Here is a 17,779-nt window from a genome sequence, read left to right as displayed (position 1 = left end):
CCAAGTAGCTCATCACTAGTATTTTCAACACATTTCAGCCAGTCATCATCTGGTTCGACAAACTGGTCTCCAAACCTGAAGGTATATTTCAATCGAACCAGACCACCTTCGCTAGGGTTAGTGATTGTTTCTTTTGGAATTTCCCAGTTGTCTATCAGTGGCCATATCCTGTAGGCTACATGTTCTTGAACTAAGTATCTTGTCCCAATAAAGGAGCAAACTGTGTTGAAGGCCCTTCGGCATGCTTTGGCTGCCTCATCAATTTCTACCTTCGGCTTTCGGAGACCAAGCGGGACCAGATGGGTCGCATGATGATTTCTTTAGTGTCTTCTCTCGCCTTCAAATCATTTTCACGTAAAACCACTCTTCCATCCAGGCCCCAGGCCACCTCTTCCGAAACGTTGGCACTGGGTAGCTTGCGCCAGAGCGAGCAACGAAGCTATAGCACCCAAAATTGTTATGATATTGTTCTTTGCCCCAGGGATTCGTCTCGTACGACAGTTCATGCATACTGCAAAAACATCTCGCACTTGGCTCTAGACCTTGACTCCTCACAGCCCAGACGAAGATCCCCATTCTAATAACTGCTCCGGGAGTGATCTGATGAAGGAAAATCTGGTACGTCTTTAAAACTTCAACCACAAATCTGCTCAACGGGAACCGAAGTCCAGCTTTGAAGAAGCTTGGTAGATTACAACTTCGTTTTCTTCGAGAGCAGGAACGGCTCTGTCTACGTCAGCCCTCACAATAGACATATCTCGAAAATACCTTCCTCTCATATTATCAAGATGACTCTATTTGATAGTTGATTTCCCGAAGACTACATGACTTGGTCGCCAGGGCCGATCTTCAGAGTCTTCGCCTCCACTCTCCACATCATAGCTATCGCTATCATCGGTATCTTCAAACAAGCCTTCCAGTATCTCTTTGGTAATCTTCTCTGTATTTGTTTTCGCTATTGACTCAACAAATCCAGCAGTTTTCTCCTCAAGGAGCTTCTCCTCTTCACTTAGCTTCGTCTCAGCAACTGTCTTCTTGTCTTGAGACATCTTGTCTTCGGAAACGTCGAAAACGTGTCTTTCAAACCGAAGCTCAAAAGCTTGAAATCTATCAAGCGTTAGTAAGCACAAGTTGTAAAATTGAGAAAACAAGGCAAATGGCACGAGCAGTGTATCAAGTGCAGTCGGTGTGAGTCCCTATTTATACGCCCAGTGCGCTCCAAATTGGAGGGCCCCGTCTGTCATTGATTGTTGCTATTCTAGCAAGGGGAAGGTGTTTTTTCGGACCTTCGGCTTAGGGCCTTCGTCCATATCGCAATCTGAATTCGTTATTCTAACAAATTAATATTGCGAGGGGCTACTGTTGGGGGCCTTCGTCTTCCGAAGGTCCTCAAAAACATGATTTAACAATGCTTCCGGAGTGTAATACATGAACAGGTACCTTCGGACTCGGATCAGAACCACAGTGTGAGAAGCACGAACAATACGAAGGTTGACGCAGCGCCGAAGCTACACGCAAGGGAGCTTCGGCATGACAGCAGGAAAGGAAACCGACTTAAAGGGGAAAAGGCTATTTAGACCTCGATGGATTACCTTAGAGTCATTGGCAAATGTAAAGGGCATGGATGTAATTTCACATGGGCTGCGTCTCGTGCCTATAAATAGATGAACAATATTCTCGTACTGTTCACGCTGACTTGGCATTTGCTTTTGCGTCACGCTCGTACCTTTGTTTCCTGTCAAGCCGAAGGTACCAAATGTAATTTAATATTGTCCTTATATTAATTTACGATTATATACTGAGAAATATATATATGATAATGTTATTGTTCACATTGTCTCTTATGCTTTACATGCTCCATTCGTTGTTAACAATTATACATATATGTATGTTGAGATCATGAAGGTATGCCCTTCATGACCTTCGTCCGAAGATCATTATATCCTTGGGGAAATAATGCTTCGAAGGACGAAGGGCATTAAAAAGCAACCTGTTTTGGTGTTGCCTTGTTCTCAATTTATAGCATTTGAGAGCAAGTCCCCAACAGTATGGATACTCTATTAATTCTATTAATCCTTGGGCTAGGATATCACCATCCCAGGGGCCAGGATATCACAATCCACCTCCCTTAGAAGATCGACGTCCTCGTCGATCAACCCTAGTCTAGAAACCTCCCCTCTTAGCCACGTTTGTGTGTCTAGTGTCGTCATATGCCATGTCATGTGATCACTTCGGGCCCACATGCGCCATGCGCCATATACCCGAACCCCCTAGCCCACACACACCCGTGAAACCTCGAGGGTCGGCTCTGATACCACTTGTAACACCTCGTCCAATCCCTGGACCGACGATACTTACTCCTGGCTGCACTCTAGGATCATATATCGTCCCCACAGACCAACTCGAGTTTTTTGTGCGCACTTTGTCCTCACTCGTGCGCACTCAACAAAACTTCCCGGTCGATCACCCATCCCAAATTGCTCCTAGCCAAACACGCTTAACTTGGATGTTCTTTCGAGATAGGCTTCCGAAAAAGAAGATGCACCTTATTGGTATGGATACTCTATTAATTCTATTAAGCCTTGGGCCAGGATATCACCATCCCAGGGGCCAGGATATCACATCCTAGGAGGCAGGGCGGGCGTGGATCCCCAGATCGGCGTTGATGGCGAGGAGCAAAGGGGGAGGAGGGTGGGGGGATCCGCGGCGCGACAACCTTCCTTGACGGGCGCTGACGGGCGCGTGCACGTTGATGGCGGGGAGCAGAGGGGGAGGACGGTGGGGGGATCCGCGGCACGACAACCTTCCTTGACGGGTGCGTGCGTGTTGATGACGGATCGGCAGAACCGTGCACCAAAATAATTTGTGGACGCCTACAGTAGCATCTTAAGTAGTAGTAGAGATTAAAAAGACCATTTTAATATTTCTTATATAACAACTGTAATTCAAATTGAACTATAAAAACACGTGAACTGTTGGAAACACTAATTAAATTGCTTAACACATAATTAATAAAACTAACAAAATATTTCTATTTTATTTGGGTTCTAAATTTACATTTTATAATAAAATCTGTAATAGGGACCAAAATATAATTAATGGTAGACTATGAGGGTAGCTAGTAATTTTACATTTTTGTGCACATATATCATTATGAATAACTATCTTTTTTATTAAAAAACATAGATGTTGTAATTCTTTTTAAATTTCTTAGTTTGATAACTACATAAGAATCGAATATAAAAATCATAATTCAAATTAAATTAATGAAACATGTAAATTGTTGCAAATACTAGTATAAGTATTTTGTATAAACTTATGAATTTAGCAACACAATAATCTAATTATTTGCACTTCAAATAACCATTTTATAAACTAAAAATGACACAGGGATAGCTACGCTCTTATGTAGATAGCAGGGGTTGCATGCAAATTTTTTTCTTTTACCTTTGGTTCAGCATGAGGTGAGTAGACTAGGCGAAGGAGGTTTCAATGACAACGTGCTTGGGCAGCGGTTCACGCACTAGCGACTTCACGGCGCGACGGGAAACTGCGACGTGCAGGGAACTAAACTTCAACAATGTCGCGGGCTTCGACGGCGAAGAATGATAGCTGTTGCGTGGCATCGTGGAACAGAAAGGTCAACGAACTCTGGTGTCAACGAACGGTGAGCAGCAAGCATCGTGGCGGAGGAGCAAAGCCTCGATGCGGGACTCGACGAGCACGACGAGGACACCAACGGTGCAAGGCAGAACTCCGGTTGTAGGCGAGAGACGTGGACGCTGGCGAGGTTGTGACAGTTGTGGCACGAAGCGATGATGGTTTTGCGTGAAGGGAGCACATACGCGGTAGCAGCACGGGTTCGACAACGACTTCGAGTATGGCGAACGACGGCAATGGCGCGGCGGCTTGGAGCTGCGAGTAGAGGCAAGCACGGGAGAGGGCGAGAGCGAGAGATGGGCGTGGGGAGAAGCTCTAGCGTGGAGAATCCCAGGGTAATTTCCACCGATGATGGATAAGAGCTGCACGAGCAGAGAATGACAGACGAAAAATTGTTGATGTCGGAAAAAGGAGGATGAGCTGCTGTGCCTTTTATATAGAAGAGGAGAGGAGAGGAGGAGAATTAAAGCCTAATTACACAAACTGAAAGCTAATAGATGCGCAGGAGCGGACGGTGACAAACTCGCTGCCATTAATGGCGATAAGAAACTACCGGTGGTAGTGGAAATGAGAGGGGAATAGGAAAGGACGTGGCACTTGATCTACTAGGGAGGCGAAGTGAGCAGGCAACCACTAGACTCGGGCATGGGCGAGCGACGCGGTCGGGGAGTGCGTGGCGGCGAGCGAGAAGGCACGTAGAGATGCACGCGAGCAAGCGTCCAATTCCTGTGTTGGATGCACGATTTACAAAACCGGTGGAAACCGGCAGACCGGGCAGTTTACTAAAACCACCATTGAGCGGTATCGATATACCACCGGTTTATTTTCAAATTATGATTCATATTTCAAAAATTTGGAAAAAATTATAAAAATTTAAAAAATTATGATAAAAAAACTATATCTTCTCACGAGTAATCTAATATACAAGATATTCAAATTTAGTCTCGTTTAGCCCATTAAAAATAGAAAACGTTTAGACCCATTACTAAACCCATTAGCCATTAGGGTTTTTATACAAAAATAAAAAATCTTCTCCCCTTCCCCTCACTTTCCCCACTCCTCTCGGCCCCTGCCTCCTGCACCCGCCACCTCCCTGCCCGAAGCCACCGCCGCAACGCCAAAAACCGCCCCGGCGATGCGATTAACCGCTCGTGGGGCACGTTTTACTGCTCGCCGGGAGCGATTATCCGCCCGCAGCCCCGAGCTCCCTCTTCATCTGGTCCCCGCCGAGCTCCCCAATGAAAACCGCCGGTAAACCGAGCAAATCGAGCCGTAAACCGCTACTTGTAATCGGTAAACAACGTTTTCTTACTAAGAAACCGGATTTAATGCTCACAATAGGTTCATTTTAGATATTTAGTGCCTAGATTTGGTTTTTTAATGTTTAGGTTTTCAGATTCCGTTCATGTTTGTGTAAACACATAGTTATTGTTAGATTTCGTTCATGTTATTGTCGGATGGAGATAGAGATAAAGATAGAGCTTGGGTATGTTAGTATTGTTAATAGTTAGTTATATATGTAACTCATAATATTATTTACTACTATTGTAAAGATGATTTAGTATTGTTATATATGTGATGGGTTATGGTTTATGGATTAGTTATGGTTTAGTTATTGTTTCAAGTTATATTTTTGCCACATCTGTAAAAAACATGTCAGATGAATGTAGAGATAGAGAAAGAGTATAGAGATAGAGTATGGGTATGGACAAATTCCCGCTGCACCAGTATGTTATTTTTGCTTTGTGGATAATATTTAATTGCCGTTCTTGTTTTCTCGCTAATATATCTCATATCTTTTGTATAGATCTACCACTATCACTATGACAGATTGGAACAATATCACGATCCTTACAACATGCCTGAGTACTATCACTATGACTCGAGCTGAACATGTGAGTATTGTGGAAATAAGTCGACCTATGAGTCGTTGCCTCATTGGAGAGCTGTAAAAGAACTTGTATTTGAGTATTGCGATGTTCGCTGGTTGTTTGTTGCATGAGAACTGAAGTTTGTGGTTGCATATGTATGTTGTATGTTATTTTGGTGAACATATATCATGTGGATCAATTAATATTTACTGTGCAATGTGAATTGAGCAAATTATAAATAAATCCTGTTAAAATTTTCCATTTTTTCTTTAAAAAACAGCGAAAATCGGTTCGTTTTGTGGAAAACCGGTGGTTTAGAGCGGTTCACCACCGGTTTTTTTGTTTATAAACTGATACAAATTCAAATTGGTTTGGATTGTCCAAACCGATCGGTTTTTACCGGTTTACCGGCAGTAAACCGTTATCGGTAGGTACCGGTTTTTCCACCGAAAACGATTTTATAAACTGTGGTTGAATGGTAGAAGAAGGGCTTTACAAATAGGACCTACATGCAATAGAAAGAGAAGGGAAAAGATAGAAGGTCCACAAGGCATACTGAAGGGAGGGAGATGGAACATGGCTGGGCTGCTGGCGAGGATGGCCAAGCTGCCGGCTCGGTTTTGTTGTTTATTATTATTACTAGCTGAGTGCCCGTGCGTTGCAACGGAAACACATAATACCACGGTACTGCTATGAGAAAAGGTTTCTTAATACATTTGGTATCCTATCCATACATAAATTGTATAGACAAACCAAGTCGCATCAACCCAAATCTAGAAGTACCCAGGAAATCCGATGCCATTTTCTAGTCATTAGAGTAACACCAATATCATTAAGCATGCAAAAATCAAAATACAGAAAGTCATCAGCACAAGGAGTAACTTGATAATGTTACAGGTGTCCCAGATTAATGACTCTAAATAGAAATTATTAACAAGGGGAAAAGGATGGTTCAAGAATATATCTGGAGATCAGAACAAGAACCAACAAAATACAATCCTATGTCCACACTAATTGTCTCATTTCATGAGATTTTAAAAAAAAACTGAATGTGGACATAGCAAAGAAAAACCATATACAATGCACATATTAATAGATCAGACATGTGAGGTAGTTATGTTAAGTATTAGCAATACATAAAACAACTCATTACTGTAGTATGGACAGTATCACATTGCCTACATATTAAATCAAATATTCAGCTATATCAGTGAGACCGAACGCTTCATAGAAGGTCGGTTGTAGTTAACATGCCAAGATTAAAGTCGGTACGTAAGCCGCTGTTGCTGGACAACGACCGGACCATACATATGCCAGGTATGGAATGAAACCTCTATATAATCTAGATTGTAATCCAGAGCCATATATATACACCTGTACGAAAGCACCATGGGTATCAACGATGTAGCGATAGAGCTCACCGTTACGGGCCCTGTTTGTCTGGGCAGAGATCCAGCGGAACTGCCTGAACAATTTGTGGGTCTTGATGAGTTCATGCATCTTCTCTATCTCCGCGATCTCTTCCCTGTCCTTGGACTTCTTGACATCATTGTACCCGGCAACGACAACAAGGTTTGCCAGCTCCCTCAGCTTAGCGCACTTAGCAAAAGCTTCGACCAGCCCTGTTATGTCCTTCACCCTGTCGAGTCTTGCCATGGAGAAGAGGATGGGCTTTGACCGGTCATCCAGATGCCCACTGCGAATTAGTGATAACAATATCATCAGCAGAAATTTCCAAGCTCGAATCGAATTAGAAGAGAATACTGCGAAGGACGTCCATGTCACAACCCAAAAGGCCTCAAAGGACCAGGCAGGATAGCAGAAAGTACTCACATGTGTTCATCGTTTTGCTCCGGGTCATAAATCAAATTTTCGATTGAACCATGGAGAGGTGAGTCGCTTGGCCTTCTCGGTATGTGGAAAGTATATGGACATGTCAGCTCCAGGAGAGACTATATTGAACTTTGGATCGAAGACATCGATCCCATGGACAACTCGGAGTAAAGGCAATATGACTCTCATACTGTCCAACAATATTTTTGCTGAGAAAAAAATTAGAATAAGTATATATATGAGCGTCTTGTAGAAAATTAAGAATAGCTATTATCCATATGTGATCACAGTCCATGCAAGATTAATGCATGAAAAAGCATGGATTGCATGTTACCATAATTACAATCAATACAGTAACTTAACATCAGAACAGTATATGCATGAGCGAGGTAAACATGATTCAGTGTGCATGCAAATTAATTGGTGAATGCTAAGTCCCAGAAGAAATCTACAGTGGCCAACAAGACGGAAACAGAATAAAAACCTTCCAGCAATTTCTTGGTATGTGCTGGTGATGATAAAATCAGCATTGTTCATAGCAATTATATCAGTAGTGAACTGACAGGAGAAATGGTACTTCTCATCAAAATTCTTCCAAAATATGTCTGAATCTGGATACTTAGTCTTTTCCAGAGCATGAGCAATGTTGCACTGCAAGGACCATGCATATATGGTTAGTAACGAAACAAATGTAAGACCTCAAGTATGATTAACAGGGCATACATGGGTAATTCCCATCTTGTAAGATAGCAACGATGCCACAAGATTTCCATCACTGTAGTTTCCAATTATGAAGTCTGGAGTACCTTGTAATTCAGCAGCAATTTCACCAGCAGCATCCTATATAAAAAAGGAAAATACAGCTTTTGTCAAATGGGGAAGACCATTGAAGTAGAAAATGTCATATAAAAAAAGAACCGGTACACAGAAAATTTGCATATAAGAAATCAACACTTGCAAAGGCAGAAATGTTGCTTTTTCATGCAACTCTACTGGAAATAATTTGGATTCTTACCTTTTGAGTGTTGGACCTTTTCTTAATATGTACTCTCTCCATTACAAGTTGTAAGTTGTCTTGCTTTCTAGGTATATAATTTTCACTGAGTTACATAGTAAAACTACAAATCTAGAAAAAAAAACTGAATTACAATTTGAAATTGAGGGGGTATCAAATATCGTCTCCTAACTAACTATTCACAGATTTTACATTGTACCATGAAGTCATAAGGTACTTTCCTCAGATTTTTTTCATTAAAAGAAGCTCAGCAAATGTTTCCAGATATGGCCACACATCAAATCTTGATATCCATTTCTTAAGTATCCCGTTTTCATTTCTGAAGGGAACTCGTAAAATGTAAGTATGTTGTGTTCCACTAATTCTCTCAAGCCGTTGATTGCATGATGTTCCTTTTGCATCTGGTATCAGCCGAGTAACCTAAAACAAATAAGTAAATAATTAAATGAGCCTTGCTAGGGTCTGATACCCCATAAAAAGTAATATCTCGAACAAATCGTGGCCATTGATTTTTGAAAATTATGAACCAAAATAACTAAGAGACCACAAAAGCAAATACCAATAAAATAAAAACAAATCCCCTAATTTTAGGTGGACGGCATCCCATCTCACTGGAAACCTAGGCCAGTTTGTGCACGCGCTTCCATGCATGTGACCAGAAAAGAACATCGTCTATGCAACTACTCTGCTTGTTAGCTGGTGTTTGGTTCCCTAGACTGAAGTTTAGTTGATGTCATATCAAATGTTTGAATATTAATTTTATATATTAAATATATGTTTAATAAATATGTCTTCTATTTTAGTCTTCATCTGTGTAATTAGATTTATAATCAGACTGGAGTTTAGTTCGTGTCATATCAAATTACCGACACTTAGGTTTAGATATATGCTATTTCAAGATATAAATTGAAAATACCAATAAATTGAAAATTGTTAATAGCGGTTAACCAGGGTGTTTCGGATTCGCAGTACCATGTGATGTACACATCAAAATAGATAAAGGTAACCCCACAATTAAACTTACCATGCAATCGCTCGAATAGTGATCCATTTGAAACATACTCGAAGACCATCATCCAGATGAAGGGTTTTCATCTTCACAATAACCCACAAGGTTCATAAGATTTTTATGGTTTACACTCGATAAGGCTTCAACCTAGAAAGCAAGGCATAACCATCCTGAAAACTCAATATCTTACAGACTGGAAATAGAATGAAATAGAATGATCAATTTTATACCTTATTCATGAAATGTGCTTCAGCTATAACGAACCACAATGCACAGCTCATCTAGCAGTTCAGGAGCTGGTTTGATTTGTGCCCAAAAGAAGTACGTACATGAAAATCTAAGAAAAATAAACAGTATATAGACTGGAACACATACTTTTAGTTCTTCAAAGTCCCTATTTGCTTCCATCAAGCCCTCTAAGGCTTTGATTGCTTTTGTAAGCTCCTACCACCAGTCTCCTCTTGCAATTTGTCCAAGTTAGTTACATATTTCAGGTCTTCTGACTTACCATTTGCTTCTCGTGATATGTAAACCATGGCCCTTTCCATTACCTCATTAAATATCCACTAACTGACTTCCTTTAACAGATGAAGATATTTGGAGATCAACCGAACAATATCCTCCATGTGTGCTACATTATACTAAAATAATTGTAGCATAAAAGGCGTAAGTAATATCAAAGTGTCTCCAATGAAAATGGTTATGCTAGCTCAACTAAGATAATATGGATCAAACCTGACCATCACCAGCATCAGTGAGCCTCATGCTTGCTGAGAAAAAAAATACTCATTATTGCCATTGCTCTCTCTAGCATTAAGTTAACGACCCATCCTATAGTAGTTAGATTAGATATGTTACAGGTTGACGAGTAAAGGATGACATGACTATACTCGAGTAGATAAGGTTAGCAAAATCATAAGTACAACAACCATTTGTGGAAGTAAACTTACCTAGTTCCTTTATAATATGGAAGATGGACCCCTCGCCTTCATGTCCAATTAGGTGACTTAGATAATGTCAAGGACCAATTGTGTAAAACTGGATGCTAGGTGTAATTGACCATATAATTCTTAGATAGCCCCCTTCTTTTTTTGACATAAGATGGTCCCCTTCTTCTATTAGCAGTGCTTTGACAAGATGTATAGCAAGTAGATATGAGAAATCACCCACATTTGCCTCTGACAAATAGAACTGCCAAATGCGCTGGTAAATAGAACCATTAAGCAGTCCATCCTCTACCTGCAAATGTTCCCCTGAAAGAGGATGACTTGGACATTTGAAGCTTCTCTGATCAATGCTTTTTTGTCACTAAACATACGCTCAACCAAGCCCTGAATGTAAAGAACAACAATATTTCCAAACAATCAAATATAACCAAAATAATTAATATTCCATAATGCCCCTATATTGATTATACCCAATGTAAAGAATTGCTTAGCATATTGAGCCATCAGTTGTTTATGTATAGCTTGGGTTTGACAGTGCAGAATTCAGGAACCAAAAACTGCAAAGGAGAGAAAACGGGGAAGGACCTGAGAGGACCTGCAGACGGGGCAGGACGCGCTCCGGCTCAGCCAGGCGTCGAGGCACGCGACGTGGAAGCCGTGCCTGCACTCGGGCATCACGCGCAGCGTCTCGCCGTCCCTGTACTCGCTGAGGCAGATGGAGCACATGGCGTCAGCCTCGGCGGCCTTGCTGGAGAAGGCGACCTTGGGGTAGGAAGCGATGGCGGCCGCGTCGAGCCCGACGGGGGAGCAGGCCGCGGCGGCGGAGGAGGAGGGGTAAGCGTCGTCTTCGGGGGACTCGGACCCCTCCGCGACGAAGAGCACGCGCGGGACGGTGATGGAGAGGTGGCCAGAGCTGGACGCCGTGGTGACTGCTTCCCCGGCCCAGTAGTCCCCGCCGCGGCCGAAGCAGAAGTAGAAAGCCAGCAGGAAGGAGGCAAACAGGATGAGGAAGCCGAGCGCGATGGCGATGGAGTAGCCGAGGCCCAGGTTGGAGAGCTGAGGTCGTGCCGTCGTGGAGCTGACCGAGGGGCGGCCGGAACGGACGGTTGAGCGCTCCATCGTGCGGACGGAGGAAGAAACGACTGCTGTGCGCGCGACCATGGGCCGCCCAAACCTAATTGGAGTATGGGCCGCACCAAAAAAGCAGCCCAAAACGCCTGCACTGCTGTATTGTTGTATTGTCTTGCAAAACTTTAGTACCATATTGGCTAGTAAAGGAGACATGGAGCGGCTTATAAGCTTTGGCGCGGTGGCTGAACTGATTAGTTTCAAATGGTGGCTGAACTGGTGGTCAGTTTCAACTCGCGCATGCATAAGAATTTTTGCTGGACACCTGCGTGTACGACCTGTGGGGGCAGAACCAGAGCCATGGCAGAACAGGTCAAAGGCAGAACAAGTCAATGGCAGACTACTATTGCTTACTTAATAAGTAGTAGAGATTATAATAATAATTATTATTATTATACATTATATATATATTATAATAAATATAAAATAAATAGCATCAACACAACTAAAATACCCATTTTCAAAATAACTTATTTAGGGAAAATTCCAATAATTAAATAGAATTGGATTTAACAAAAAAGGATAAGTCAAAATCAAATAAAAAATTGCAATTACTTACAAACAGAACTACTAACATGTCAAAATGCATTTTCCCTAATATTACTAATTTACCAATATTTTATAAAATGAGATTTTCTTCAAATCCAAATATCGAATTTGAAAACCAATCAAACAAAACATATGCTTCAGCATAAATACATCAACATTTGGTAAACTTTTTTATCCAATCACAAAGTTATTCAATTTATTTATATTACCTTTTTTTATTTTTTGAAAACAATTCAAATATATTTTTGACAAACAGATGTAAGTCTTGAGTCTTGACACAAGCATACCCCGCGCCCCATGTCCCCATGGCGCCAGTTGGGCAGCTCCTCGCTGATCAATCCACATCGATTACCTCTCGCTCCAATTAAGAGCCCGTTCAGTTATTCAGGAATCTAGTCTAGGAAGGATTTCAGCTGAATTAATTGTGTAATTTGTAGTATAACAAGTTATCTGGAATAGTTTCTAGTCTTATTTCATCCTAGTCAGAACGCGCTCCTTCCTTCCCGCCCTACACACTCGTACATACACACACGGTGCCGAAAAGAAATTAAGGAATAATAAAATCAAACAAAAAAAGGCAAGGAGAAAATAAAAATTAAAACAAACCACATTCTCTATTCTCTCATCGAAAGACCGCCCTCTCGCTCTCGCTCTCCACCGCCGCTAGGGTTTCCACCGCCCCCGGCGATGGGCGCCCTCACTGACAGCCGGAAGCGTCTCTCGGCGGACCGCTGCCTCTCGGCCGACCATCGCCTCCCCTATCCCTCGTTCCCCCCACCGCCCCTTACCCCTCCCTCCAAGCGGACCAAGCTCGCCACATTCCCTGAACTCGATCCCTCCACCTCCGCCGTCCCGCCTATCCGTCCTTCTCCCCAAATCATCCACTCCGCCGCCGCGGCATCCGCCTCCTTCACGCCGGGCCCTTCCTCCTCTTCCACCATCGCTTCCACCCCGCTTCCGCACAGGCGCCGACTCCCGCCGCCGCCGCCATTGCCGCGCCCGATCCACGGCCCACAGCGGATCCTCCGCGTCTTCCGGCTTGGTGGGGCTGCACGGACCCACGCTGCCGGCCGCTCGTTGTTCTCCCCGTCATCACCCCTGCCTTGTTCTCTCGGATTCCAGCAGTACGTAGAGCTCGTCAACAGCGTCTCCCACCCGGCGCCATCCACTCCCGCCGCCACAACCGATGCTACGAGGCAGGCGGTGCCCCTCGAGGTGGTGGCCATCGAGGAGGAGGAGGAGGGGGAGGAGGAGGAGGAGGACGAGGACGAGAGGAAGCAGCAGGACGAGGAGGAGGTGAGGGGCAGCGTGGTAGTGAGAAGGGTGCCACAGTACAAGGAGCTGTACGAGAAGTCACGGAAGCGGGATGCCAAGCTCAAGACGCTCGAGTTTGAGGTGCGGCTCGCCCAGGTGGGCCGTCTTAGCCTTGAGCGGCTTGCTGAGGCCCTCCCGCGAATTACGCCAAAGAAGGAGGTATTGCTTTCCTGGATTCTTCTTCATTTTTTTGTTTCATATTGTTTTGTGATGGGATGTCTGTGTGGGACAAGGTGGTTGACTGAATTGAACTGAGCTTGAATGGTAAAACAATTGGGATGTTCTGAATGTTGAACTGAACAGCCAGAAACGCATGTGCTTCCTACTCTTGAGGACCTAGCATTCCAGATCATAATGCAAGACCAACCATATGCAGTTGATGCTTGTAAATTTCTGAGAATGTGATTGTCTCCATAACTAGTTCTTCAATCATGGTTGTTTTTCCCCTGAGACATTTTTTCTTAAATATATGATAGGTTAGATACTTTTGTAGCCTTAAGGACCTACTAAAGGATTTTCTGGTTGTTATGCTCTGAGGAATTCTTTTCGAGGTCTGTGGGATATAAACCTGTGATTTTTTTTCAATTCCCTTGAGGAATTCTTTTCGAGGTCTGTGGGATATAAACCTGTGATTTTTTTTCAATACCCTTGAAAAATAGATGGATTAAAAGAAATTCATGTTGTTCCTGGAGACTGAATTGCACTTAATGTACACTAAACCAGGCTATATTTTAGAATAGAACACTCTTTTCAACAAGGTTATCGATATTAACACGTTCCTTTCAGGAGGTGCCTGAACCTTTTGTTCCTCTTACTGATGAGGATGAAGAAATGGTTCGTCGGGCTCTTCATGGCAAGAACAGGTTTGCTTTTTATCTTCTTTTGTTATGTGATAGTCACACAAATGCCTACATAACTAGTGGTATCTAAAAGTGTCCTTTATGCAGTCGTGAGAGGTTAGCAGTACATGAACCTTCAAATATTGTGATAACAAGGGAGATCTTGCAATGCTTGAATAACCAGGAATGGCTAAATGATGAGGTATTTTTCATTTTGTTGCTTCTGTAACTCTTTGCGGAGTAGTAAGCATACATAATGCAATATGTCAGTATAAAATTCTTTCTATTTTTTTTCTTCCGACTACTTTCAGGTTATCAATTTGTATCTTGATCTGCTTAAAGAGAGGGAACTAAGAGAACCTCGCAAGTTCTTAAAATGCCATTTCTTCAACACCTTTTTCTACAAGAAGGTTTGTGTTAGAATTTGTTTTACCTTTTCGTGGGCCAATTCTTTTTTGTTTATTTTTCCTTGCTTCTAAGAAACTACCATTCTCATCAAATGTACATGAATGATATGCATGCAATTACTACCGATTTCCTAATATTTATATGATATCCATGTTAGGAATAAACCTGGTGTCTGTGACCATGTAGGTGCGTGGTCTGGCCGCTGGCGCATGCGTATGTGTGTTGTGTGCATGTCAAGGCTGATCATGTGGCGATCGGAGCACTGAGTTGTGGCTGCATGCGACGTGCGCGAGTGTCTGCAGCTTGCCACGCATGGTGGAGCTGCATGTTGCATGCATGCATGGTGTGCGTGTGTAGTGGTATAAGTTTATATGCAGTGCATGTATGCAGTAGTAGTAGTATTGTGCGCGTACGAGCGTGTTGTGCATATGGCCAGGTCCGAAGGATCGCAGCATAAGACTAGGTGGAGTTAGTGCTTATGCATCACCCAGTGCTATAAAAACCTTCTGTACTACTCGTATTTGAAAAGCACGGCCAGGAATAGGATCCAGTGTGTGGGCGTTGGAGGAGTTCGGTGCCGTAACTTGCTCGTGTACTGTTATCTCTTCTTCCAGCTTCCGTCTCCATCTTCCATCTCTCTCTGTTCTTTGTGAGTTTGAGCGTGTGAGCGCTTGAGATTTCCAACAATCCACCCAAACATCTCAGCTGATTCATACATGTGCCTGCACACGAGCAACAAGCTGCCATTTAATGTCATTCTCTATTTTTTTCCTATTATTATTGTCATCTGTCTTGTTGCATTCGTTACCATATTTTGTCGCAATAGTGACGTTTTGTATTTGAGTGCAATGTTGTGTTAGTTGTAACTCATAATTCTTCTCTTATTGCTGTCTATCAGCTGATTTCCAGTGGGTATGATTATAAAGCTGTTAGAAGATGGACAACAAAAAGGAGGTTAGGGTACAGTCTAATTGACTGTGACAAGGTAACACACTTTTGGGTTCTCTTTTCAGGTTTAGACCTTACTAGGGTTTAACTTAGTATGCATTTAACCGGAACTTATTATCCAGATATTTGTTCCCATACACAAGGAAGTCCATTGGTGTTTAGCAGTCATCAACATAAGGGACAAAAAGTTTCAGTATCTGGATTCACTTGGTGGCATGGACACGAGGGTCTTGAGGATCTTGGTTAGTGTTATCCTCTAGCTTTTGTCATTGTTGCTGCATTCTGGTGTCCCCTTGTACAAGCGGAAAGACTGTATTGAAGTTCACTCATGTTCTGTTTATATATTTATCTACTGGACCAGTTATTTTATTATATATATTTTTTCAAATGCTTACCAGGCTAAGTATATTGTGGATGAGGTCAAAGACAAAAGTGACCAACAGATTGATGCTCTCTCATGGAAGCAGGAAAGTGTCGAAAATCTTCCTTTGCAGGAGAATGGGTACTTCTCATCTTTGTTCCTAGCAAGCATAGTTGTACCTTTGTTTTTCCTTGTGCAGTTAATGAATCCTTTAAAAAAAAATTGCACGCAATTGCCAACCTGAGAACATTTAGTTTGCCTAATGTACAGCACTATTCCCACTTGTTCTTCAGTTTGCCTAATGTACTGAGTCTGTCACTTAGATGGGACTGTGGCATGTTCATGCTCAAATACATTGACTTCTACAGCAGAGATATGGACCTCATTTTTGGACAGGTAATACATTGTCTCATTTTCTCATAATGGATATGATGTATCTGCAAAAGCTGAAACAAAATTGCATGCACTTTGTAGAAGCAAATGCACTACTTCCGCAGGAGGACGGCAAAGGAAATACTGAGTTTGAGGGCTGAATAAACCTTGGAGGACATCATAGGTCATTTTGGTTAGGTTCAGATATTTGTTGGAATATGTACTTAACAAATGGCTGCAACGGCTTAAAGGTATAGCATTGAGTGGAATGATTTTGAAAATGTTCCGGATGCACAACGGTCAAGCAACAGGTTGAAGGGAATTTTGCATGAGCACAGCAGCGCCTAGTTTTGACAGTGAGCCTTTGCATGGTCAAGCATTAGATTGCAATGAGATTCATCAAAGATAGGGAGGTATAGATTAACTTGGAACTATATATATATATACCAGTGTTCTTGAGCATCCTGTGAGCTGTGACCAAGTGAGCAATCACTGGGTTAAGCTGTATGACCGGCTTCGGTGCATAGTTGTGTGAAATGCTCAAATCCCTTTTGTTTTTATCATGTTTTATTTTTTTAATCGTTCTACTTTCCTGAGCCTGTTATGTATACCTGTAATGGCTGATCCGCTACCAGTTGTTTTAGGCCTTATTTGGTAGAGCTCTCCTACCATTGAAGTTAAAAGCATGTTGACCAGTGCTTTAACTGCTTGGACGTTAATTCTTTATGACAAGTGATTCTCTAACTAAAATTGATTATCTATGATTCTATATGATAGACTTTCACTAAACATTATATGCATATAGTGATTAGACTTTGACTATCTCTCTTTTTTATAAAATAAAAGTAAACTGGTTAATTGTCTGTAACTAAACATTCTATGATTCTCTAACTAAAAGTATGATATATATATATATATATATATATATATATATATATATATATATATATATATATATATATATATATATATATATATATATATATATATATATATATATATATATAGACGAGCTAATGGAAGCCCAGGGCTTTCACTAGTACCGGGAAGCCTTAGCTAGGTATACCCCTGCGGTGTACAGGCGCTGGTTCGGACGGATTTTAGCGTAAAACGTGAAACAAAATAGTGTAAATGAGTATGAATTTTAGCGTAAATCGTAGGTTTGTTTCGTACAGGCGAATGGAGCCGAAAATTACAGCATAAAAATCGCGTGTGTCTAATCATGTGCGGGTTCTGGCTTGTACGGATTTCAACGTAAAACGTGAACCAAAATAGCATAAATGGGTATAAAATTTAGCGTAGATCGTCGAGCTGTATCGGGACTGAATTATGGCGTGAAAATCGGACACGTACGAAGTGCATGAGTTCTGGTTCGGACAGATTTTAGAGTAAATGACTATAAATTTTAGCATAAAACTGATACAAAAGAGCGTAAAATTGTGTGTAAATTAGCGTAAACTGCACGCAAGGGATCCACTATTTCAGGCGTAAAACAGACGATTTGGGTGGTTGCTGTGTATCTTGC

General features: G+C 42.0%; 2 protein-coding genes and 1 pseudogene across 4 annotated transcripts; 1 reads left to right on the top strand and 2 right to left on the bottom strand.

The window, feature by feature from the left end:
- Positions 1-6,761: 6,761 nt before the first annotated feature.
- Positions 6,762-8,421, bottom strand: LOC103636913 (sucrose synthase 4-like; annotated as a pseudogene).
- A 2,457-nt stretch (positions 8,422-10,878) lies between these two features.
- On the bottom strand, positions 10,879-11,780 carry LOC103636912 (RING-H2 finger protein ATL67). Its single transcript, XM_008659214.2, has one exon. The coding sequence runs from the start codon at positions 11,707-11,709 to the stop codon at positions 10,879-10,881; it is 831 nt and encodes a 276-aa protein (XP_008657436.1). The 5' UTR covers positions 11,710-11,780.
- Positions 11,781-12,602: 822 nt separating this feature from the next.
- Positions 12,603-16,814, top strand: LOC100280713 (SUMO protease). Of its 3 annotated transcripts, none has more exons than NR_177199.1 (9): positions 12,603-13,485; positions 14,113-14,189; positions 14,274-14,367; positions 14,477-14,575; positions 15,472-15,558; positions 15,644-15,763; positions 15,920-16,023; positions 16,153-16,278; positions 16,357-16,814. NR_177199.1 is itself a non-coding variant. In NM_001153632.2 (9 exons), the coding sequence occupies exons 1-9, from the start codon at positions 12,700-12,702 to the stop codon at positions 16,417-16,419; spliced, it is 1,503 nt and encodes a 500-aa protein (NP_001147104.2). In that variant the 5' UTR covers positions 12,603-12,699; the 3' UTR covers positions 16,420-16,814. The 3 variants fall into 3 exon arrangements, 2 of the variants coding, with proteins under 2 accessions (NP_001147104.2, NP_001398199.1); NM_001153632.2 differs by having other exon boundaries at positions 16,206-16,278; NM_001411270.1 differs by having other exon boundaries at positions 16,176-16,278.
- Positions 16,815-17,779: the final 965 nt, after the last annotated feature.

Source organism: Zea mays, chromosome 8, assembly GCF_902167145.1.
Source record: "Zea mays cultivar B73 chromosome 8, Zm-B73-REFERENCE-NAM-5.0, whole genome shotgun sequence".
Lineage (NCBI taxonomy): Eukaryota > Viridiplantae > Streptophyta > Magnoliopsida > Poales > Poaceae > Zea > Zea mays.
The sequence above is the reverse complement of the archived record's forward strand: the minus strand, read 5'-3'. Positions and strand labels throughout refer to the sequence as shown.

Coding starts and splice junctions, on each gene's coding strand:
- LOC103636912 (XM_008659214.2), bottom strand. CDS start 11,709: ATGCATGCGCGAGTTGAAACTGACCACCAGTTCAGCCACCATTTGAAA.
- LOC100280713 (NM_001411270.1), top strand. CDS start 12,700: ATGGGCGCCCTCACTGACAGCCGGAAGCGTCTCTCGGCGGACCGCTGC. Junction 14,190..14,273: donor GCTCTTCATGGCAAGAACAG/GTTTGCTTTTTA, acceptor TCCTTTATGCAG/TCGTGAGAGGTTAGCAGTAC. Junction 16,279..16,356: donor TGGACCTCATTTTTGGACAG/GTAATACATTGT, acceptor TGCACTTTGTAG/AAGCAAATGCACTACTTCCG.